General features: G+C 43.9%; 1 protein-coding gene across 1 annotated transcript in view; it reads right to left on the reverse strand.

The window, feature by feature from the left end:
- The window catches only part of LOC121853365 (thioredoxin domain-containing protein 6-like), a 464,042-nt gene that overhangs the window by 373,369 nt on the left and 65,041 nt on the right, over positions 1 to 25,632 (reverse strand). The window contains exon 3 of the mRNA XM_042347463.1: positions 11,016 to 11,132. Within this exon, the coding sequence (XP_042203397.1) occupies positions 11,016 to 11,132 (117 nt within the window). The remainder of the gene's footprint in view (positions 1 to 11,015; positions 11,133 to 25,632) is intronic.

Raw genomic sequence — 25,632 nt, forward strand, 5'->3', positions numbered from 1 at the left:
GAGGCACTCAAGAAGAATATTATAATAATTAACTAAATTTAATTGATTTTGCTGTATTACAACTATTACTCTTCTTTGTATTGATATTGACTATATATTGTATACGTTTACACATTGCAGTACTTGTTCAATATAAAAACTAGATAGTCTTTGTGCTTCTCTAAATTTTATCAAATTTTAAAAAATGACGAATCATTTTGTTTTAATAGTATATACACACTCAGGCAGGGTGGTGGTTGAAATTTAAACGAAGAAAATTTCAGGACCACCCTATATATATAAATATATATATATATATATATATATATATATATATATATATATATATATATATATATATATATACATATATATATATATATATATATATATATATATATATATATATAAATATATATATATATATATATATATATATATATATATATATATATATATATATATATATATATATATATATATATATATATATATATATGAAAGGAAATATTGCAGTCCAGGTGTGTTGCGTGCGTGGGTTGGTGTGTGTGTGTGTGTATATGGCGGGGCCTTGTGAGGAGAGAGCAGTGGGAGGCGGTGGGGGTGGCGTTGGAAGATCAGTTACCCTCCAGACGGCGGGGCGAGACCAGCTGGCCTTTCCTCCTCACAAATGCCCTGTCAGCCCTTCCCACCTTAGGGAATCCTTTAAAACAAGGGCCTTTTCTACACACGAGGGGCACTTAAGACACTTCAGGAACTTGCGGTCTTTTCTGCACTGCTCCAAAACTCGTTGGTCATTCAAACAAATTTTTGTAGGAGACAATCTTGAATTAGGAGAAAGCGATCGGTGATGGGTGTGATTGGCCGGGCGGGGTCTACTACGTCTTGATTTTTCACGACATATTTCCATAATCAGTTGTGATATACTTGCTTGTGGAATCATTCTAAGGTGCCCAGTTTTGCTTTGGGGCGATCATAAACACCTGTAGAGTTCTGTGGGAGGTTCCTATTCAGAAATATGCAGAGTCATACAGGCACCAGGTAGTCCTACACACACACTCCTATATGGGTCCTTTGACTTCTCTCTCTGACCTCTCCAAGCGTGGTAAGTAGTAGCAGATGTCACCAGGCACATTATCTAAGCGTGTGGTGACATGAAACAGGGGCATTGCCACACGCTACTGACTAGAGAAGTAATGTATATAAATGGGGTACATACATAGTATACATACAGCATACATAATATACATACAGATCAGGGGAAAATAAGGACCTCATCCTCCGAATACGAGGGTTAACATCCACACTTCAGGCTGCAGGCCGTCCTGTGACATTCCTATGGATACCCAGCCATGTCAGTATCTTGGAGAATGAGTCAGCAGATGGCCTTGCCAAGACTGGCTGCAACAAGGCCACACCTGACTACGTTGTTCCTCGAACACTTTTACAGCTTAGGACCCAAATTCGCCGCAAACAGAGAGAAGCTCGGGAAACAGCCATCCCCCTGGACTCCCCGCCCACCTGGTACGATGTCCTCCGTAAACTTCCTGACCTCTCGTATGTCTATGGGATAGGGTCGCGGAAAAGGGACGTGATTGCTGCTCGTATCCTCAGTGGGTATGACTTTGCTTGGGAGATTGGTATCCCCGCATCCCCTGAGCAACGCTCTTGTGCATTATGCAGAAGACCCGACAGCCGCACCCTTATCCACTACCTCCTAAGATGTCCCCACACACACAACGCTTCCGTGACGCCTGCTGGACCACCACTCTACGACCCCCTGACGGAGACACGATGATCCTCCCCATACTGGCCAGATATTATGTAAATAACATTGATTATGTGTTAAAGGAATATCCTTCCTTCCTTAGGCTTTAGTAAGCCCCTTTATAATATTTATACTGTATATACTTGTGACACTTGCCAGTTGCTTCTGGTGTTATTGTACAGGGGTACCTAGTGACAGCACTAGGATCCCGCTTCCTCTATCAAGGAATAAACAATTGAAATTGAATTGAAATATATGTCTTCAAAGGGTGGGAAGTTCCTGTTGCAGAGTGGCTTAGTGTAACCTAGTAAGAGTAATTGGGCCTCTTCATGTATACTGATGCTAAAACCTGATGGTAGTCTACGGTTATGTACTGATTATCACAACGTAAATGATATTACTAATGCTGTTTGTTTCCCCTTATTGAGAATATATGATATAGTAGACAGAGTTGAAGGTTCAAAGTATGTAACCAAACTGGATTTGGTAAAGGGTTATCAAATTCTCATATGTGAGAAAGATAGAAAAAATATCAGCTTCTGTCCTAATGGACTACATCAATATACTGTTACATCATTTGGTATGAAAAATGCTCCTGTCACCTTTGAGCACCTTATGATTACTTTCACTACAGGGCTGGAAGGAGTTGATGCATATCTGGATGATTTGGTGGTATGTAGGGAAAATTGGAACCAACGCATATATACTGTAGTCTATGAACACTTTTCTATGGACTGGTCGAAGCGAGTTTGATCTCGCAAAGATCACTTACTTGGGACAAGTGATTGGACAAGGACAAGTTTCCCCGGAGGCTGCAAAGGTGGGAGCAATGCAAAAAATTCCCGTCTCAACTGATCAGAAGACTGTTTTGGGATGGAAGATTTTTACCGACGATTATGTCCTAATTTTTCAGACGTTGCCGCTATTCTGTCAAACCTGGTTATTGGTCACCTGAGTTCCAGGTTACCTTCGACTGTGTCCACAGTCTCCTGCCCTCTATTCCGATACTATAAGCTCCTGACTTCAGTAAACCTTTCAACATCCAAATAGACACAGTGATGTGGGAGCAGGAGCTATTCTTCTACAGTTAGGATAGAACAGGGTAATAATCCAGTGTGCTACATGTCTACAAAAAAGCTTACAGCACCATAGAAAAATAAGCACCTGCATTAATCCAGGCACTTAAAATATTCAGTGCATATACAGGTATATAACTTTTTCAAGGCAACCAGTGACAGTATTTAGTGACCACAATCCCCTTCAGTTTGTGACTAGAATGAAGAACAAAAAGCATATATTGATGAGATGGGCCTTTGTATTTCAGCAAAACTACGGTAATTTAGCACATAAAATGGAAAGACAATTTATTTGCAGATGCTTTATCCCAAGTAAACCAATGAAATGCTTCTGGGTTCACTAAAAGCATTTTTATTTGTCTCATAAACTTTTTTTAAGGGGAAGGTGTTACATTATTTAGTAATTGAATTTCATATGTGCATTCTGATATATACATTGTTTAAGTTGTTTTGGGGGATGGTGTAAACTTTACAAATGTATCTTTTGTGTAAGATGTTACATTTATTCTTTCTGTTATTTTTGTGTTAAGTGTATGTATTTAAGTAATGAAGCAGTGGGCCACAATGTCTTATGGTAGATGTCATCATCTATTGGTTAAGTACAAAAATGTGATGGGTACTGCCAAGTGTCGCCACACTGGGCCATCTTACTGACCAAATGGGACAAATTGAAACTTTTGTTAATGCTTCATCTCATTCATTCGAGGTTTGGTGTTGGGTTAATCATCCAACCAAACACAAATCAGTCAGATTGTAGACAGTATGATTCCTGGCTGTAGGTCTCGCCTGTATATTGTAACTGACAATTGTAAGCTATTTCAAGAGAACAATGGTGGGAGATTTTTTGTAGATGGATAAATTTTCTTACCGAGCAGACCTCCAAATTTGTTATTTGGGCGTTATTGTTTCTTAGCATTCATTGTAAATAGTTTAGATTAATTATATTTAGTTTTTTACTCTTTGGTTTTGCTTTACGTACGTATATTTGAGATTGACCAGTCTTTGAAAACGTCTCACTGTAAATAGTTTTTTTTAATTTATGAACTTATAAGAAGGAAGAGTTTATAATACAGTAGGAAGATTATAAGAAAACAAGAATATACTGTATGCACCTGTACATAATTACAGCAGAGCCTCATTACTGAGCTGCTACCAATGTTGACAAATGAAACACAATAAAAGCATTATTTGGTGTGTGTTTTGAATCTTCAGTCCCATACCCCATTTTCCCCATGATAACTTATAGAATGATATTTATCTGCCCCTATATATATATATATATATATGTAACCGGTCGGAATTTGCTGGACTTTAATTTCTCACTTGACTTGGGGTTTATTAAAATTTAATAGATGGTAAAGGCAGTGGAAGCGCCCCTTTGAGAAAAATCCCGAACCAGCACAAGAACACTTAAATCTACTACACAAAATGAACTGTCCGTGACCCGTGGAAGGATAGCGTCTGTGACTGGGATGAATGAGACACACTGTAAAATTTAGACACTTATATTCCCTCCAACACTACAAACACAATCAAATAATGGTACACCAATATGCGCACCTCTTAACTTAAACTTTAACCACTACTCTGGGGAATAAAAGTTATACATGACATAGAAATTATTAGAAACACAGGCAACAATAAATTTAAAGTATTAAGAAATGTTAATTGCACATATGAACAGGCCTTAAGGGCTTTCACAAAATAATATCAGTCACTTAGGAAATGGTACTAAAAAATAAGAAATTAAATACTCCACAATGAATAGGCCTTAAGGGTCTTCAACAAAATAATATCAGTCACTGAGGAATGGTAATAAAAGATAAGAAATTAAATACTCTACAATGAATAGGCCCTAAGGGCTTTCAGCAAAATAATATCACTCAACAAAATTATAGCACCCCAACAGGTGTACACTTCCTAACCTAACCTAACCACTGCTCTGGGGAACAAGGTTATACCTGAGATCAGAATTATGAAGAATTAGAGGCATTAAAAGAATCAAATCACAGTATCACTCTGGTTCCACTTAATGGCACAAACATTCAAAAAAACACTACTATCAAAATTATTTAAGAAATATTAAACTACACACGTCAAGATAATATCAGTCTGAGGAATGGTGTTAACTACACCCGTGATAAGGAAGATAAAATGTTCCTCTAGGTATCTCCTAGAGTCCTAGACTCACGGTCTCAGTGTGTGACCATTAATATACTCAGATAGCCTCAGTGTACTCCCAGTGCGTCCATGGGCAGGAAGAGAGTGAGCCAATCAGACCTTGCGCAGTTGAGAGAAACTTTAGCTTCCCGTTAGCAAGAGGGTTTCACTAGCTGCTCGGGACATGTGGGGTTGTGCACCGGAGTGGTAAGAACTGATCACCCACTGCTGATGCTGGTCCCGTGTCGTGTTAGTTGTCGGGAGCACTCGTTCACTCAAGAGATCCTTTGCTACCCCGCTAAACAGTGACAGGCCTACACTGATCGGTCCAATGGCGACAATCGCCACCCTCAATCATCAACGGCAGTCAATCTCTCGCAGTCAACTCCGGTCAACTCCAGTCAACTCCAATCAAGTCAACTCCAATCAAGTGGGTTCTGACGGAAACCCTGAAATGAACTCACTGTTAGCTCTAGTTTACTTTATCACTGCCCTATCTAACCCTGTCTGAGATCGAATGAGACTTACTTGTTATACTGCAATAGCGCAGCACAGGTGACTAGGCCACGTGACTATTTCTGATGGACGCGCGGAACGTCTTGTCTGTGTGAATGCTCTCCGGAACTGGCCTAGCCAGCATCGCGTCTCCCCAAGGCGCTAGCTTGGGCCTACGTGATATATTTTCCGCCTAACTAATAACTCCTTGGGACACCCGTAACATTATTCAGACTGCTAAACGATCTATAATAATTTCAAATTCAATAATAGTCCCTTAACTTCATGAATCGCATCATTATTAATTCGGTAAATCATATTTAATATCATATAGGCCTAGTTCCGCAATCTCTCGCTACGAGCAGGCAGCGCTCCCTCCCCTCAGATGACCTTGAACGCTCAGTATCACTCATGGCGGGGCATTTGAAATTACTCTGAAATTTCTGGATATTACAATCGACCCCCCTAAAAAAAGACAGCACTGTCCTCATGTGCTGAGAAAACATTCATACGACCCCCCTAAAATTTTGTTCTAAGGACTGCACCTCACCCCTTTTGCTAAATGCAGCATTCCCGTCTTCTCTTCTCTCCTTTTCTCTCCCGCTAACACTCGACCCCCCTAAAAAAGACAGCACTGCCCTCATGTGCTGAGAGAACAACTTAGAACCCACCTTCAACTCTGTACTATTCCACTCGCAGCTAGCAACTCCATTTCTTCCTAGCCCAACTCAATCCAACCAGAACATCACGCTCCCCTTTTGCCTGGCCCTTAACTAGAGAACCAATGTCAAAAAAATACACAGTCCAAAACAAACATGCTCTCCTTTTGCCTGGCCCTTGAACTAAGAGGAACCAGTGTCAAAAAAATACTCAGTCCAAAACAAACATGCTCTCCTTTTGCCTGGCCCTTGAGCTAAGAGGAACCAGTGTCAAAACAATACTCAGTCCAAAACAAACATGCTCTCCTTTGGCCTGGCCCTTGAGCTAAGAGGAACCAGTGTCAAAACAATACTCAGTCCAAAACAAACATGCTCTCCTTTTGCCTGGCCCTTGAGCTAAGAGGAACCAGTGTCAAAACAATACTCAGTCCATCTCAAACATGCTCTCCTTTGCCTGGCCCTTGAACTAAGAGGAACCAGTGTCAAAACAATACTCAGTCCAAAACAAACATGCTCTCCTTTTGCCTGGCCCTTGAGCTAAGAGGTACCAGTGTCAAAAAAATACTCAGTCCACGTCTCCGAACCTCATGCCGGCAGACCAACCCTCTGACAATGTACCAGTCCATCTTAGTGAGGCCCTGGACATTACAACCGTACTCTCAATCCCGCTCATGACAGCAACTCAATCCCGCTCATGACAGCAACTCAATCCCGCTCATGACAGCAACCACTACTCAACGCACATCTCTGACCTAACCATCTCTCCAATCCCCTCTGCCCTACTCACAACTCCTCCAACTCACCCCCTACAACCTGCCTTTTCTCATTACCATGCACCCTAAACTGCAATCGGTCGGCTTCGTCTTGTCTCTCAGCTGGAGGGCTCGATCAACCTCTCTGAACTACTTACGTACCCCTATATTTCCCACTTGGACCTCACACTTCCTTGACTGCTGGACGTGTGCCTGACATTCACCCCTTGTTTCCTCCCTGAACCGTTGAATGTGTGCCTGAGACTCCCACTTGAACCTGTTTACCTGTGCTTGATAATCCCTCTTTCGGTCTCCGAACTCCTCTCTCAGCTGCACCAATGTCCCGCGGCCGTCTCTCTTCCTCCTCATACACATCTCTACTGTCAAGCCTAACCAACTCAGTCCGGGCACAAGGATGAGCATCAGTGCGAGTTCAATCCCTACCATTGCTAACCAACACATGATGGCGTTCATTATCCCAACCACAGTACTATCAGTCACGACATTAAAAACTACGCTCTGCTACCATTTGTAACCGGTCGGAATTTGCTGGAGTTTAATTTCTCACTTGACTTGGGGTTTATTAAAATTTAATAGATGGTAAAGGCAGTGGAAGCGCCCCTTTGAGAAAAATCCCGAACCAGCACAAGAACACTTAAATCTACTACACAAAATGAACTGTCCGTGACCCGTGGAAGGATAGCGTCTGTGACTGGGATGAATGAGACACACTGTAAAATTTAGACACTTATATTCCCTCCAACACTACAAACACAATCAAATAATGGTACACCAATATGCGCACCTCTTAACTTAAACTTTAACCACTACTCTGGGGAATAAAAGTTATACATGACATAGAAATTATTAGAAACACAGGCAACAATAAATTTAAAGTATTAAGAAATGTTAATTGCACATATGAACAGGCCTTAAGGGCTTTCACAAAATAATATCAGTCACTTAGGAAATGGTACTAAAAAATAAGAAATTAAATACTCCACAATGAATAGGCCTTAAGGGTCTTCAACAAAATAATATCAGTCACTGAGGAATGGTAATAAAAGATAAGAAATTAAATACTCTACAATGAATAGGCCCTAAGGGCTTTCAGCAAAATAATATCACTCAACAAAATTATAGCACCCCAACAGGTGTACACTTCCTAACCTAACCTAACCACTGCTCTGGGGAACAAGGTTATACCTGAGATCAGAATTATGAAGAATTAGAGGCATTAAAAGAATCAAATCACAGTATCACTCTGGTTCCACTTAATGGCACAAACATTCAAAAAAACACTACTATCAAAATTATTTAAGAAATATTAAACTACACACGTCAAGATAATATCAGTCTGAGGAATGGTGTTAACTACACCCGTGATAAGGAAGATAAAATGTTCCTCTAGGTATCTCCTAGAGTCCTAGACTCACGGTCTCAGTGTGTGACCATTAATATACTCAGATAGCCTCAGTGTACTCCCAGTGCGTCCATGGGCAGGAAGAGAGTGAGCCAATCAGACCTTGCGCAGTTGAGAGAAACTTTAGCTTCCCGTTAGCAAGAGGGTTTCACTAGCTGCTCGGGACATGTGGGGTTGTGCACCGGAGTGGTAAGAACTGATCACCCACTGCTGATGCTGGTCCCGTGTCGTGTTAGTTGTCGGGAGCACTCGTTCACTCAAGAGATCCTTTGCTACCCCGCTAAACAGTGACAGGCCTACACTGATCGGTCCAATGGCGACAATCGCCACCCTCAATCATCAACGGCAGTCAATCTCTCGCAGTCAACTCCGTCAACTCCAGTCAAGTGGGTTCTGACGGAAACCCTGAAATGAACTCACTGTTAGCTCTAGTTAACTTTACCACTGCCCTATCTAACCCTGTCTGAGATCGAATGAGACTTACTTGTTATACTGCAATAGCGCAGCACAGGTGACTAGGCCACGTGACTATTTCTGATGGACGCGCGGAACGTCTTGTCTGTGTGAATGCTCTCCGGGACTGGGCCTAGCCAGCGTCGCGTCTCCTCAAGGCGTTAGCTTGGTCCTACGTGATATATTTACCGCCTAACTAATAACTCCTTGGGACACCCGTAACATTATTCAGACTGCTAAACGATCTATAATAATTTCAAATTCAATAATAGTCCCTTAACTTCATGAATCGCATCATTATTAATTCGGTAAATTACATTTAATATCATATAGGCCTAGTTCCGCAGTCTCTCGCTACGAGCAGGCAGCGCTCCCTCCCCTCAGATGACCTTGAACGCTCAGTATCACTCATGGCGGGGCATTTGAAATTACTCTGAAATTTCTGGATATTACATATATATATATATATATATATATATATATATATATATATATATATATATATATATATATATATATATATATATATATATATATATATATATATATATATATATATATGTAGAGAGAGAGAGAGAGATTGGGACCCAGAATATATATATATATATATAAATATAATCAACAATCTCACCCTGCCAGGACTTGAACCCACGATCTTATGTGTATGACCGAGGAGCGTTACCTCTAGACCACTAGGACACTTAAAGCAATCCTAGACTTCGTTATATTTCACACAAAGCCTGTTCATCGAGCTTATGGCGCCGTGAACCTCCAATAGGGGACTACCCGTGCCTCGTAAGTGATCAGAGTAACGTTTTACCAAATCCGGCTTCGAAAAACGAGGTTCCATATATATTGTCAAGGACAATCCGGAGGTTTGTGAGGTTGAAAATTTGGGAACCATTATGCTAGGTCACAAATTTGTCCAAGATTCAACTCTCGGTCCTAGTAATAACGTTTTCCCAGTACTTCCGCCAAATTCATCCATTCCAACTAACAACCCAAATTACATACTTGCCTGGTGTTTTCTGTTCTTTCAGGGCCCCAGAACCTAATGGTATCCCACCCTTCTTCCTAAAAAATGTGCATCTGAATTTGATTCTGTCCTCTCCGAACTTTACAACCTTCCTAAAACTTATTGTTCCTAAATCTTGGATTATAGCTAATACCCACCCTATCTCTTCCAGTATCGACCCACAGCACTCACCTCGATCACATCCAATCATGGAATCTGTCATAAACAAACAATTATTCAAACACTTTAAAAACACGAACTCCTCCGTGATATCCAGTATAGTTCAATTTCAAAAGTTTATTCCTTGATAGAGGAAGCGGGATCCTAGTGCTGACACTAGGTACCCCTGCACAATAACACCAGAAGCATCTGGCAGGTGTCACAAGTATATACAGTATAAATATTATAAAGGGGCTTACTAAAGCCTAAGGAAGGAAGGATATTATTTTAACACATTATCAATATTACTTACATAATATCTAGCCAGTATGGGGAGGATAATCGTGTCTCCGTCAGGGGGTCGTGGAGTGGTGGTCCAGCAGGCATCACGGAAGCGTTGTGTGTGGGGACATCTTAGGAGGTAGTGCGGCTGTCGGGTCTTCTGCATAATGCACAAGAGTGTTGCTCGGGGGATGCGGGGATACCAATCTCCCAAGCAAAGACATACCCAATGATGATACAGGTAGCAATCACGTCCCTTTTCCGCGACCCTTTCCCATAGACATACGAGAGGTCAGGAAGTTTACGGAGGACATCTTACCAGGTGGGCGGGGAGTCCAGGGGGATGGCTGCTTCTCGAGCTTCTCTCTGTTTGCGGCGAATTTGGGTCCTAAGTTGTAAAAGGGTATCCATAGGAATGTCACAGGACGGCCTGCATCCTGAAGTGTGGATGTTAACCCTCCAGTATAGTGTCCATTATAGAGCCGTTTGACCGAAACCTTATTTATTTTCCTGACAAAAACGTGAACTTTACTCTAGGTGCTCTATTACTACTGATGCAGTAAGAAAAGTAGCCCACAATGCTGTTGGTGTAACAAGACATAGTACTCACCACCTGGTACTATATTACTACTGGTGCAACAAGACACAGTACTCACCACTTGGTGCTATATTACTACTGGTGCAACAAGACTCAGTACTTACCACCTAGTGCTATATTACTACTGGTGCAAGAAGACACAGTCCTCACAACCTGGTGCTATATTTCTACTGGTGCAACGAGACACAGTACTCACCACCTGGCGCTCGCCACGACCCTTGAGGGCGGCCACCTCCACTTTGAGCAGCCTCCTGATAGTGTTAAGCAACTGAGGGCCGTCTGCCCCGTGGATCACTGTCATAGGCTTTCCGGACTGCTCGATGAAGCAGCATGGTAATGAAGAAAAATAGAGGTGAAGCAACATGGTTATGGGAAAGAAAAACGAGGGAAGCAACATGATTATGAAGAAGAAAGAGGGGTGAATTAAAAGGATTATGCAAAAGAAAACGAGTAAAGTAACATGTTTATCAGAAAGACGATTGAAGCAACATGATTATAAAGAAGAAAGTGGAGTGAAGCAATAGGGTTATGAGAAAGAGAGAAGTGAAACAATATGGTTATAAGAAATGAAGACGAGTGATACAACATGATTATGAGAAAGAAGGAAGGGTGAAGCAACAGGAATATGAAAGATGAGTGAAGCAACATGATTATGAGGAAGGAAGATAGTTAAAGCAACAGGGTTATGAGATACTGTTATCGCCACTGGCTTCAGATACAGTGCTGGCCTTGTGATGCCATTAAATCTTTCGACCTGAGACCTCGCCAGATGTAGAAGTGTTTACAGACAAGTCCTGGTTCTGCTGAGTGGACTGTCTTCGACTGGTGGCGGTGCTGCCGGCCCCGCCATGAGACAGATCGCCCTCTCTAGTGATGCTGTGAAGACCAGCCTTCTGCTCTCACTGGTGAACACCGACTTACAATCCTGTCCGAGAATTTGTGCTGGGACAATTTACGCAATACTGTTGTCTCTTGGAACACCATACTGATCTGCATTTGACCCACACTTGTAAGTACAGCCTAAGTGATGACATACCCCTCGGTACTGAAATATTGTTGACTAATTACGCCTACTCGTTTCTGCCCTATCTGGAATAATAAGACAATGCAGAATGAAGCGTAGCTAAGAGTTACGAACTTTGTGTTATGTCACTATGTTAAATAAATTGTAATTAAGAAAATATTGTGTGAGACTCACTAATTATGTATCAGATGGATCACCGTGCAAAATTATGAACATCTCCTCTGCAGGTTTTGACCACATCAATAAATATTGAATGCGTCAAAAGACGGGTTTCAATCATTCCCTTCGACTTGTCCGTCACCTGAACGTCCTTAACCAAGGCGTTTACAGTAAAAACAAATACGGGAGGGCGTCGAAGAGAATTCTCGACCGCAAGGAGGACTACAGCACGTGACGCCGCCACCGCCGGGTGTGCAACGTGGGACATCGCCCAGCTTCCCACAGTGGGTGCAGCGTGGAGTCCACCCACAGTGGGTGCTGCGTGAAGACAGGGATACGGAGTGCGAGTGCTGTGTGTTTGAGTGAAGTGTTTAAATACCCGGACAGTGTCATAAAGCTTCGGTTTGCGCGTACGGAGATGTGAGCGTTCCTTTCGGACAATGAGCCCGCCCACCCAGTGAGCAAAGGTTTCAGAACACCCGGACAGTGTCGTAATGTTTCGGTCTGGGCGAACGGGCTCTTAGCGTTCGCTCGGACACGCAAGTTCACACCTCTCTTGAGAGTACAAATGTCTGTCTGTGTACGCCAGTAATTATAACGAACAGCTCATCCGCCTACACCAATGACGTACCGTGGTGCACTGATGAAGCATACAGAACACCTACTTTTACTTTTATCCTCTTCACCACTAATCGGCTCGTTAGCCGCTTGGGCGATCGGTCACGTCTCTATTACGCACTGTTGGCAAGTACTGGGAATGCACCGGCTCCTGAATGTACCTGAACCTGCTCCAGTGTTGGTCAAGTCTTCTCTTGAAAGAGCTCACACTCGGTGCCGTCACAACACTTTCTGGCAGATTGTTCCAAGAGATCACAATTCTCACTCCGACAAAGTTTGCCTTCACAGTTTTCTGGACTTGCGGCTTCTTCAATCTTGAGCTGTGACCCCTTGTGGGGCGAGCTTCCGCCAGGTCCAAGTAAGGACACTCGACTGAGTAGTGCCCCTTGAGATGCTTATACACCTCAATTAGGTCACCCCTTGCCCGTCTGTAGTATAAGCTAGTCAAGTTCAGGTGCTCCAATCCCTCAGGGTAGCTGAGGTGCCGAAGTGCAGGCACCAGTCTGGTGGCTCTCCTTTGAACATTTCCAACCAACTGACAGCCCCTAGCATATCTCGGGAGGCAGATGGGGTGACAGTACTCCAGATGGGGAAGCACTTCACTCTTGAAGATCGTTACAAGGGACGGACCATCTAGATATCTGAACGACAGCCTCTTAATTCATAAGATACACCAAAGATGTTAGTGAACAGTAATCTTGAAAGAAGATTGCACTATGAGATTCAATACACAGACAATTTAGTCGGAGTTAATTTGTTACAGTTTGACATAACCGTGATCCAAGGTCGTAAATACGGGTGTGTATTAAGAAATGTTTAGTATATTATTTGAATGATACCAGTTTCCGTTTTCTATGTACGAAAAGGTACGAAACTGGTTCGTGGAACACTTATCCAAAGGTAGTAAATAAACTAATTCATCATAACAAATACAATTAGACCAAATGTGAGATGATACTCGCCCATGTTATAAGGAGCCTTACATAGTGGTTGCCCGACGAGAATCTCAGAAGTACTCATCGGTGTATAATCCTTCTGCTTTCACTACACGATGGTGCCAAAATGACCATATCAGTTGACCTGTCATCCTCCTCGCCTTTTCTACTGCATCAGCAACAAATTATTATGTTACTAACCTTACGTAAAATAAGGAAATTGTTACCGCCACAGTAAGATAAACTAGAAGAGAAAGAGAAAGGGAGAAAGGAGAAAGACAGTGCTGACAATGAACTTTGCTGAGGTGTTTAATGTGCATGCCGACCAAATGTTAAGTGAAGAAACTGTTTACAACATCAGAATAGCTTACTAAGCGAGATGGAGCTGGTAGCAGATGTGTGACTGTCTGAGGGACAGTCTATCGCCTTCTACTGTAAAGGCAACATCAGGATTCTCATCAGCCAATATCACCAGCAGGACATTAGATTTGTTCTCGTTAGTCTGACCCTAGACCCCAAAACGTGAGTGTGATTGTGAACTGTTGAAGCCTCTGAGAACTTTAAATAACTTTGATAAGTGTATTTATGTACTGTATATTGATCATATTATACAAACTGTGTCCTGATGTATCAGCAGTTGTAACATGTGAGCTATATTTAAGAGGTTAATAGGTTATGTACTGTATATTGATCGTACTATTCAAACTGTGTGTCCTGATATAACAGCATTTGTCATATGTGAATTGTTTTTTAACAGGTTTTGACCGAATTATACTCATCGCGTCAACGACGAGGGTCTTATTGTCCTGCACAAACCAAAATCGCTCCTATGACCGATTATAGTCAAAACATGGAATAGGACCATTGTGGAAGCAGCTGAGGATCGCGTCATCGCAGGGAGCGGAAAGAAGAGGATCTTTGTCAGAAAAGACTGAACGTCGTGTCAATATTGTTCGAACGATCGTGCGCGAGTGTTAGTGTTCATTGTGGATAGCCACACTGGCAACCGCGTGGAACTGTTGTCAGAAAAGACTGGTCTCGGTGCCAATACTGTTCGGACAAGTGAGCGGGAGTGTTATCGTTCATTACGGAGAGGCCGCGAGGACCCGTGCACTTTCTGTTAGAAAAATAACGTTGTGTAGACAGCTAGGTAACGTTGTGTAACGTTGTGTAAATAAGTAAGGGCTGGAGAGATAGTGTTTCTGACATCAGTTGTGTAATGAGTCCCTACATTGATTGTGGGGTCTCTGTGACCGTGTTAAGTGTGACATCACTTTTGCGTATGGCACGTTACGTATTTGAGGGATATCATTCGTGAGCATGGCACGCGCTTGTGTGACGTCACACGCGCGTATGGCATGTTTGTAATAAATAATAATAATAACAATTAACGGTTTATTAAAAAAGTTCTGCAGCCCGAAGGCTGAAAATATACATTGGACATAAATGACTTATTGCATACATTGGTGGTTTAACAAAAGCCTTCATTAGAGAAAGGTAAAGGAACATACAGTGAGCATACAGATTAATGTAGGTGTTGAACAGCAAACATGTAGTGTAGTAATTCCCTCACATATGGTGTTATGAAGGACCTCACGTGGTGTAGTAACTCCCTCCCAGATGGTGTTATGAGGGGCCTCACTTGGTGTAGTAATTCCCTCACAGATGGTGTTATGAAGGACCTGACGTGGTGCAGTAATTCCCTCACAGAGGGTGTTATGAGGGGCCTCACTTGGTGTAGTAATTCCCTCACAGATGGTGTTATGAAGGACCTCACGTGGTGTAGTAACTCCCTCCCAGATGGTGTTATGAGGGGCCTCACTTGGTGTAGTAATTCCCTCACAGATGGTGTTATGAAGGACCTGACGTGGTGTAGTAATTCCCTCACAGATGGTGTTATGAGGGACCACGTGGTGTAGTAATTCCATCACACATGGTGCTATGATGGGCCTCCCGTAGTGTAGTAATTCCCTCACAGATGGTGTTATGAGGGACCTGACGTGGTATAGTTATTCCCTCACAGATGGTGTTATATGAGTGAGGTGTGGTCCCAGTCCTTCCTATCGTAGACGGATTAACACATCACTGGTTGTTGTTAGGTCTCACGGGCCGTTATCACTGGGTATCTGGGACCTCACTGTGTGAAGGTTAAGTTGGGTACGACTGTTACTGTTGAGTTGTTCTCACTGACTTAAGCACTGTTCACCACTGTTCACCTCTGTTTAACACTGGTTCCATTCCTTTCCTAAATGAAATTGTAACTTCTGGCGAGAACTTGTTGATATTCCGGTGGGGAGGAGGGTTCAGGGGAGGGAGTTGGTATGGGCCAACTTAACAGTTGATCTGGCTGCTCCGAGAAGAGCGCCAGGTACGTCTTGACCCTTCGGAAGTCACTCGTGCGTATGGCACTGTTTGTGTGACGTCATTCGTGTGTATGGCACTGCGTGACGTCACTCGTGCGTATGGCATGCGTCAGTGTGACATCTCCAATTGTGTGATATCAGCGATCGTGGGACGTCACCATGAGTAGTAGCTGATACTAAGCGTTACTGTCGCGTCACACCCACCCCGCCAAGGTAGCGTGAGATAAACCTGTCATCCGAGAAGAGAAGGAACCACCAGACGGAGGGATTGATGGGCAATTATGTGAGCAATACCAACAGACGCAGCAGATGTTCGCTCACATGACAGCGTTGATGCAGAACGTCACCGAAGGTATGAATCGAATACAAAGTAAGGGCAGCACAGAACTAAGTGAGAGCAAAGCCAACCTTCAGAAGGAGGACCTCAAAGGAATAACTCAGGAACCCATAGCCACTGAGACGCCGGCTGATGCAGCATCATACTTCACAGACGGCTCGGTGGAACAAAACATCATAGAACCGGGCGGCCTTCTACACCCAAGGTCAGACCCTCCTATGGAGACTTTCTAACGACTGCTCCACCCTACAAACAGAGTTAGTAGCATTCTCAAAGGCCCAAACAAACCACATTCACCACTTTCTCCGGGTCATCACACGATACACACCTCCCAGATAGCTTAGGAAGTATCCTCCCCAGCAAGTGCGGCCCCAGTTTGGGGGGCGCGCCACTCCGAAACTGACCACGTCCAAGAGTGGGGGTTGGTGGTAAGCGTTCACTGGCCGAGGGTCCACATACACTTGCAAACCTGCAGTATCCTTTCATATCTGCAGGTAGGACAACCTCCATCCCAATCCCAAATCCGGCCCGGCTGCTCCAAGAGCTCCAGCCGGAACCACCAAACGGGCCGCCTACAGGCAAAGGCCCGTGTCGGACTACGGTCCGACAATCTCAACAACAACAGAAGATCGCGTTAAGGTGTTATCACTACCAGAGACACGACCCTCCTCAAAACGAAACTGACGAAGAAACGCTATATACTCCAAGAGGACTCCCGGCGATTCACCTTAACCACGCAGCCGGGAACCTTTCACCAGGGGGAGCAAAGAAGTACTTCCGAGCATCAAGCTCGCTCACCGAAACCACTAACGTTGATGTAGGACGCTTTACGAGGAAGCCTGCAAATACAAGATCCCAAAGCATGGTACAAGGAAGCTTTGGACATATTAGAGAAACGTCACGGCAACAAGCACACTTACGTCTGTCAACTAATAAGGTCCAACTGTAAGACTAAATGACGCGAAAGGCTCTCTCAACAGTTCTCAGACGAACTGGGGAATTGCATGAAGAACTTGAAGGTCCTGGGAGAACTACATCAGAATGACAAGTATGAATCAATACATACGTTAGCTGAGAGATTCAAGGGAAGGATAAGGGACGACTATGTGGATAAGGTGTATAAATACAAAAGGAAGCAACGGAAGCCTCCTGGGATCGAGTGGATGTTGGAATTCACTTTGGATATGGTCGACAAGGCAGAGGAGGCCCCAAAGGAACAAGGTCCGGAGGAACCAAGCTGAATATATGGAGACTCACCCTCACGCCAATCCTCGTCGAGGAAGAAACTTGTGGGTCTGGCGACATCAGGAATAAAGACAACCAGAGAAATGGACAATTAACGCTGCTCGTTATGCAGCGGAGATCACCTTCTTCAGATGTGCCGGACATTCCTCAGCATGTCCACAGGGAAGCGAACTTCCCTCGTAAGGGAAGAACATCGCTGCTTCACCTGCCTGGGTCGTAATCACTGGATAACAGAGTGCAGCCGGAAGATGGTATGTGGTATAGATGGCTGCTCTGGAGTACACTCGAGGCTTCTGCACTTCACGGGAGATCTGAAGAGCAGTGACAAGGTGCAACGGGGCGAAGTTGAAAGAGGAGAACACCAGACCAATTTTCAAAGGGTGAAGAGAACAATCACTGGGGGCACTTACCAAATAGACAAATGTGAAAAAAAACAAGTCAGGAACTTCTGGGAATGCGACTCCGCCTACAGTAACGATGATCCTGTCGAAGAAAAGAGGGTCCTGATGCAGTGGTCAACGTCAATTACTTAAGTGGACGGACGCTACAAACTTCCCAACCGTTTCACGAGGAAGAACCGGAACTCCCAGACAATAAGAAGCTTGCCGAACAGCGATTGGCGGGACTGAGAAAATACTTCCTAAAGAACCCAGGGCTCTCTCAGAGGTATCAAGAAGAGATGAGACGTCTAGTCGACGAGGGACATGCTGAGCGAGTCCCACGTCAAGAACTCAGTGTTGCACCCGGGAAGACCTGGTATCTCCCACACCACCCCGTGTTGAATCCCAACAAGCCAGAAAAGGTGAGAATAGTTTTTGATTGTGCAGCCGAATATCAGTCAATGTCATTGAACAGCTAGGTGATGCAAGGGCCAGACCTTAACAACAATTTGATGGGAGTCCTTATCAGATTCAGACAAGGAAAGGTGGCACTCATGGCTGATATCAAAGCAATGTTCCACTAAGTGCAAGTAGTACCCGAACATCGAGACGCCTTACGATTCTTATTGTGGACAGACGACCAGCTGCCAGGGGCCCCACCACTTACCAAATGACAGTACATCTCTTTGGAGGTATGTGTAGCCCTTCATGTGCCGGGTTTGCACTACAACGAACATTCCAAGATTACAGGGAAAGTCTCCATGACGACATCAAGAAAGTGAATCGTAACTTCTACGTTGACGATCTGCTTCACTCAGTACATTCGCCGGGGAAGGCAGCGATAATTACCCATTGACTGAGACAGCTGAGGAAGAAGGGCGGATTCAGACTTAAGAAGTGGGTCTGTAATCATAAAGAAGTCCTCAAGACAATTCCACAGACAGAGAAAGCCGTGGGAGTAAAGGAAGTCATTTTGAAAGACGACAGGCTCCCCACTGAACGGGCACTGGGAATCTTGTGGGACCTGGAAAAGGACGAACTAGCGGTCCGGGTCCAGTTCCCTAAGAAAACGAGACGAAACGAAGCCTTCTGAGTATGGTCAGCTCCAAAATTATTTTCCAAGATGAGTGTAGACGAGGTGTTGGGTGGGATGAACGAATGGCTGAACAGAAAAGGGTGGCTTGGCGAAGATAGCTAGATGAACTTCCTCACCTATCACAGGTACACGTTCCACGGTGCTATCCACCCAAGAATGCAAATCCAGTGGTTGCCGTGCAACTACACCACTTCTACGACGCCTCTCAACAAGCGTATGGAGCTGTAAGACCATGTGTGAAGATGGAACCTACCATATCTCCTTCGTGTGTGGCAAGGCCAAGCTAGCCTCTCTGAAACAGCAGACCATACCTCGACTCGAGCTCTGCACTGCAGTTCTGGCTGCCAAGGCGCACAAACGACGAGAACTTGAAATACAAATAGACAGATCAGTGATCTGGACAGACAGTATGGCAGTCCTTCAATACATATGAAACACCGAAAGACGCTTCCATTCCTTCGTGGCCAATCGAATGGCAACGATACACGAGGACTCCAATGCAGAACAATGGTGCCACGTGAAGTCGGCACTGAACACAGCCGATGACGTTAGTCACGGACTACATGAAACAGAGCTCAATGAGGAGGGCAGGTGTATTCGGAGACCTGCTTTCCTCTTGTTGGAAGAAGACAGTTGGCCAGAGTCCAATGAGAATTCCAAACCTCACAGACGGAGACCCAGAGGTGAAGAAGGAAACCACGGTGCTGACGACGAACGCTGACCAGGAGGAGGGTATCCTCGATGAGCTATGAGCCAGGTACTCCTCGTGGCATCGACTTCTGAATAGCGTAGCGTGGATTAGAAGGTTTATAGAATGGTGGCTGGGTAAGCGAAAGAACAAAGATCACCGAAAACATCGACTCAAGGTCAGCGATAGTTGCAGATTTAGTCGTTTTAAGATTTATGTAAAGGAAAGGATTCCCTCGAGAACTCGGATGTTACAACAGGGACAACCCATGAGAGACAGTGACGTGAGTCGACTGGAACCTCATCTAGACACGCACGGTTTGACCAGAGTAGGAGGCCGACTGAAACATGCCGCTCTCCACCCAGATCAGAAGAATCCCATACTGTTGCCGAGGGACAACAAGATCACTGGGCTCATTTTGGAAGAGGTGGGTAAAGGAATATCTCCCGACACTACGTCAGTAACAAAGATTATTCAAAACTCGCCGTAATCTCCACGCTGGGGATATCGGGATCATCTCTGGACAACCCTTCCCAAAAAGTCAGTGGATGCTAGAGAGAGGACTGGAGGCACTACCGAGCACAGATGGTCTGGTGCGAAGTGTTAAAGTGAAAACAAAGGACTCAGTGCTAATACGCCCAGCGACGAGACTCTGCCTGTTGGAAAGGGTCGGAGAGTGAATCTAATTTCGTGCGAAGCCCGACAGGGGGAGTGTTACCGCCACAGTAAGATAAACTAGAAGAGAGAGAGAAAGAGAGGGATGGAGAGAGAGAAAGGGAGAAAGGAGAGAGACAGTGTTGACAATGAACTTTGCTGAGGTGTTAAATGTACGCGCCGGCCATATGTTAAGTGAAGAAACTGTTTACAACATCAGAATAGCTTACTAAACGAGATGGAGCTGGTAGCAGATGTGTGACTGTCTGAGGGACAGTCTATCGCTTCTACTGTAAAGGCAACATCAGGATTCTCATCAGCCAATATCACCAGCAGGACATTAGATTTGATCTCGTTAGTCTAACCCTAGACTCCAAAACGTGAGTGTGATTGTGAACTGTTGAATCCTCTGAGAACTCTAAATAACTTTAATAAGTGTATTTATGTACTGTATATTGATCAAATTATGCAAACTATGTCCTGATGTATCAGTAGTTGTAACATGTGAGTTATATTTAAGAGGTTAATAGGTTATGTACTGTATATTGATCGTACTATTCATACTGTGTGTCCTGATATACCAGCATTTGTTATATGTGAATTGTTTTTTAACAGGTTTTGACCGAATTATACTCATCGCGTCAACGAAGAGGGTCTTATTGTCCTGAACAAACCAAAATCGCTCCTATGACCGATTATAGAAATCATCGAATGGTATCTGAATTTCATGTCCTCCTTTGGTATTGCATACTTGTACCCTTAAATTGGAAAACATGCATTACATGCAATATGAGTGTGGACCACAGGTTGCGAGTGCTCCTTTTCGTACAGGCAAAGCTGCCGCCCGCAACTGAGGTTACGAAGGAAAGGAAAATTGATTCATTGCCACCGGTTTTAAGGCAACAAATAACCAACTCAACGAAGTACACGGTAAGCGTGATTAAATTTACTTAATATCACACTTGAAACACCGTAAGCAACCGGCAGTGAAATGCCACTTGTAACACCGTAAGCAACCGGCAGTGACATGTCACTTGTAACACCGTAAGCAACCGGCAGTGAAATGCCACTTGTAACACCAGAAGCAGCCGGCGGTGACTTGCCATTTGTAACACCATAAACAGCCGGCAGTGAAATGCCACTTGTAACACCGTAAGCAACCGGCAGTGACCTGCCACTTGTAACACCATAAGCAACCGGCAGTGACATGCCACTTGTAACACCGTAAGCAACCTGCAATGACCTGCCACATGTGACATCATAAGCAACCGACAGTGACCTGCCACTTGTAACACCATGAGCAACCAGCAGCGAAGTGCCACTTGTAACACCGTAAGCAACCGGCAGTGAAGTACCACTTGTAACATCGTAAGCAACCGGCAGTGACCTGGTAAGCAACCGGCTGTGATCTACTTGTAACACCATAAGCAGCCAGCAGTGAAGTGCTACTTGTAACACCACAAGCAACCAGCAGTGACCTACTATCATCAAACGTAAATACAAGCAGCGAGCTGCACCACCAAATGCAAATACAGAAGGTGAGCAGTAGTTCATCGAACAAACTTTGAGACCTAACCGGAGCTGCAAATAAATAACAATAAAAAGGACTCATATCAACGACGGTGGCGGCACGTGCAGTTCCGAGCAGACCGCTTTTGGAAACGCTAGGTGGGGAATTACCTTCCACTACTCTGCAAATGACAGAGGTACATAGAGCCAACCCATAAACTCCAGAAAGGCGACCAAGTTCTCGTCACAGGAGAAGATCTTCCTCGCAACAAATGGCCATTGGGCAGGGTCACAGCAACAGTCTCGGGAACCTTTAGTCTAGTGAGCCAGGTGCGTGTGCGAACCATATCTGGGGAGTTCCGAAGGCCAGTGACCCGTGTATGCCTTATTGAACAAGCCACACCGTAAATCTTAGGCGATTGACCATCGCCGGGAGTGTTATCGCCGCTGGCTCAAGCTACAGTGCTGGCGTGTGATGCCATTAAATCTTTCGACCTGTGACCTTGCCAGATGCAGAAGTGTAAATAGACAAGTCCTGGTTCTGCTGAGTGGACTGTCTTCGACTGGTGGCGGTGCGGCCTGCCACGCCATGAGACAGATTGCCCTCTCGAGTGATGTTGTGAAGACCAGCCCTCTGCTCACAATCCTGTCCGAGAATTTGTGCTGGGATGATTTATGTAGTACTGTTGTCACTTGGAACACCATACTGATCTGCATTCACCCGCACTTGCAAGTACAGCCTAAGTGATGACATACCCCTCTGTAAAGGCCTGGGACTTATGGATAGAAATCCCATACCAGACTAATCGGGATCTTAAAAAAGGAAAGTAAAGGACCATGGTTTTCTGAAGAATAACAAACAACCGTTTGAGATTGACATCTCTTTACTATAAAAATATTACACAAAACTCTGACACCACTCAACAAACATCAAGTAACAATTACGTGAGTCAAACAATTAATGTAGTCAAACAACAAAATAATCAGACAATGAACAGATATTTCCTATGGCAGCGGGAAGGTTCCGGAACACAGTGATCCACTCTCAGGGGGAAGTGTCCATTCACTCGAGCGACAGCGGCCGATGTCTTGATACAGCAGACGAAACACCGGGGCACAGACGGTGGAGAGGAGCTGGCGGTCGTGGCGGCTGCGGTAGTGGTTTCGGGTAGGTGTCCAGAGATTAACAGACGAATTGTGAAGGTCTGGGAAAACAGCCCACGTGTCCAGGACCTATGATGAGATTACAGCCAGAATTTGACGAACAGCGGGGAAGATAGAGACTGCATGACGGCTGGGGTGAATCTGACGGAGACACTGGTAGCAGCAACGTTCATACCTCCATCCAACCTCCCCAAGTGGGGGTCGCACCAGCAAACAAGCGAGTGTGCAGCGGTAACGAGCAGGAAGATCATTTCCGACCTTACACCCTCGGTACTGAAATATTGTTGACTAATTACACCTACTCTGGAGTAATAAGACAACGCAGAATGAAGCGTAGCTAAGATTAATAGAGTTATGAACTTTGTGTTATGTCACTATGTTTAATAAATTGTAATTAAGATCAAATTGTTTGAGACTAACTAATTATCTATCAGATGGATCACCGTGTAATATTATGAACGTCTCCTCTGCCGGTTTTGACCACATCAATAAATATTGAATGCGCCAAAAAACGGGTTACAATCATTCCCTTCGACTTGCCCGTCACCTGACAGTCATTGACCAAAGCATTTACAGATACAAAGATGTAATGGGTCCCTGTCTCATCAACAGAACATATTATATAAATGGGTCAATACATCTGATATTATATTCAGATTCACCACCCTGTAACTTTCCACTGTCTATGAGTAAGACATGAGTTGTACACGTGAGAGGGCAACTCTCCCAGGAGGGAGAGACCCATCGTCAGCATATCTGTAAGCCCGCACAGCGAGGCCCTTACTCCTTAGTCGCTCACAGAAAGTTATATCGTAAGGACGTGACCTAACGTTTATAATACATAAACGCTGTCCCTTTCTCATTCACTCCTATACAGAGAAACTTACGGTCGATCTACACTCAGGAATTATATATACAACCCTTTTATAATAAAACAAGGAACTACCGTTTGGGTTTCGTTACTTAAACCCAAATAATAAATATATGTGAACGGCCTGGTTAATTGCACAAGCAGCCGATTCATATAGGTGGCAAGCGGTGTGTACGGATTCTTAAACTGGTAGTTGTATCAAACCATCAGTGTTTCTGTGAAAAACAGAAAACACACAACAGTGACGCGTTACATAATCCGAGTGTCTAAAACAATATCCAGTATAGAGACGATATTTAGTGAGTGCTCCTTATCTCTGTCACATACAAAAACCTGCAGAATTCGTAATATACATATATTACAGCCTGTTGGTGAATATCCAGTTTGTGCCGGTTGAAGTAGGCCCCACTCAGCATTTTCTAGTTACAGTGTTGAAGAAAGGTTTCATAACTTGGACTAACAATTGATATTTCACAAGCAGCTGAACAGTTTTGTTGTGTCACCAGCGTTAATTACGAAGTTCCGGTGTCATCATACAGATCTCCATATATACGTAGACTGTGAAGACTTGGCACACGGCAGTCTCACTAGCGACCTAGCAACGAACATAGTGATAACCAATCATCAGCAGTTTCTGATCTACTGTGGAGAACCTCCCCTAGTTTGAAGTGGACTCGTCTCTCGCCAAGGTAGAAGTGTCTCTTCATTGCCAAGGAAACCAGGAGCAGCGCGCGCATCACCAGGAAGAGGCCCCGCCCACCCTCCACACAAAACTCGACTCGGAACTCGGCTTGAAGGATCACGTTTTCTATGCAGACGTAACACCCTGTATAAATAGGTATTTAAATTACGTAATTATACACACATGAACACGTTCGAGAGATATCTTCACACCTATAGGTTCGTCGGATAGGATTATTTCAATGATAAAGTGTCGAATGTAAAATTAATGTATTGAAATTCTATAATTTACAGTGGTTTATAAGTGTCTGTCTTCTTATTGATAGTTTAATTGTTAACTACAATTCATATTCATTTATCTTGTAAATGAGAGGCAAGTAATCTGCTTTTACTGTTAAGTATTCATTGACCCACGAGGGACTAATAGATAATTTTCTAAGTTTCCCATGTCTAATGTTGATGACATTGAACGCCTAGCGCAACTGTTTGCATATAACCAACTCGTCGATGATCAAGCAAAGACTGACATTGACTTTGAGTCGGGAACACAGTTAAACGATTCGGTAGGAAGTAGTGAGAAAGTTATTGAGGAATCATTTGACGACTTAAACCGTCGTACCCTACGATCTGGTAATCAATATAATACTTCACCTAAGTATACAAAAACAGTTACCCCTGTTACAGGTGATAGTGTGTCTGTTGCTAAATCAGTAACAACCTTATTAACCCAGCTTTCTGTTAGGAGTAAGAATACTAACTTGTTTAATACTAACACTACAATGGCTTCTTCTAACCCTCACGCCAGTACTACTTCCACACCTAAACCTGATAATATTATTAATATCATGCAGCGTGGCGACTATGATCGAAATTTCACGGGTCAAGATAATGATAGGGTCGCACATGTGCCTCAGATGGCGCACATGCCTCCCTCCCAGACTCCTTATGCGACACACTTAGCTCCGATTGCACCTCCCCGCCTGACATATAAACAAAAAACATCTTTACGATGCGCACATTGTAATAAACGTGGCCACGTAATGGAAGATTGTTTTCAGCTCCTAGGTAATAGTGCAAATTTTAAGGCCA

The sequence above is a fragment of the Homarus americanus genome, unplaced genomic scaffold (genome assembly GCF_018991925.1).
Source record: "Homarus americanus isolate GMGI-L3 unplaced genomic scaffold, GMGI_Hamer_2.0 scaffold51859, whole genome shotgun sequence".
Taxonomy (NCBI): Eukaryota; Metazoa; Arthropoda; class Malacostraca; order Decapoda; family Nephropidae; genus Homarus; species Homarus americanus.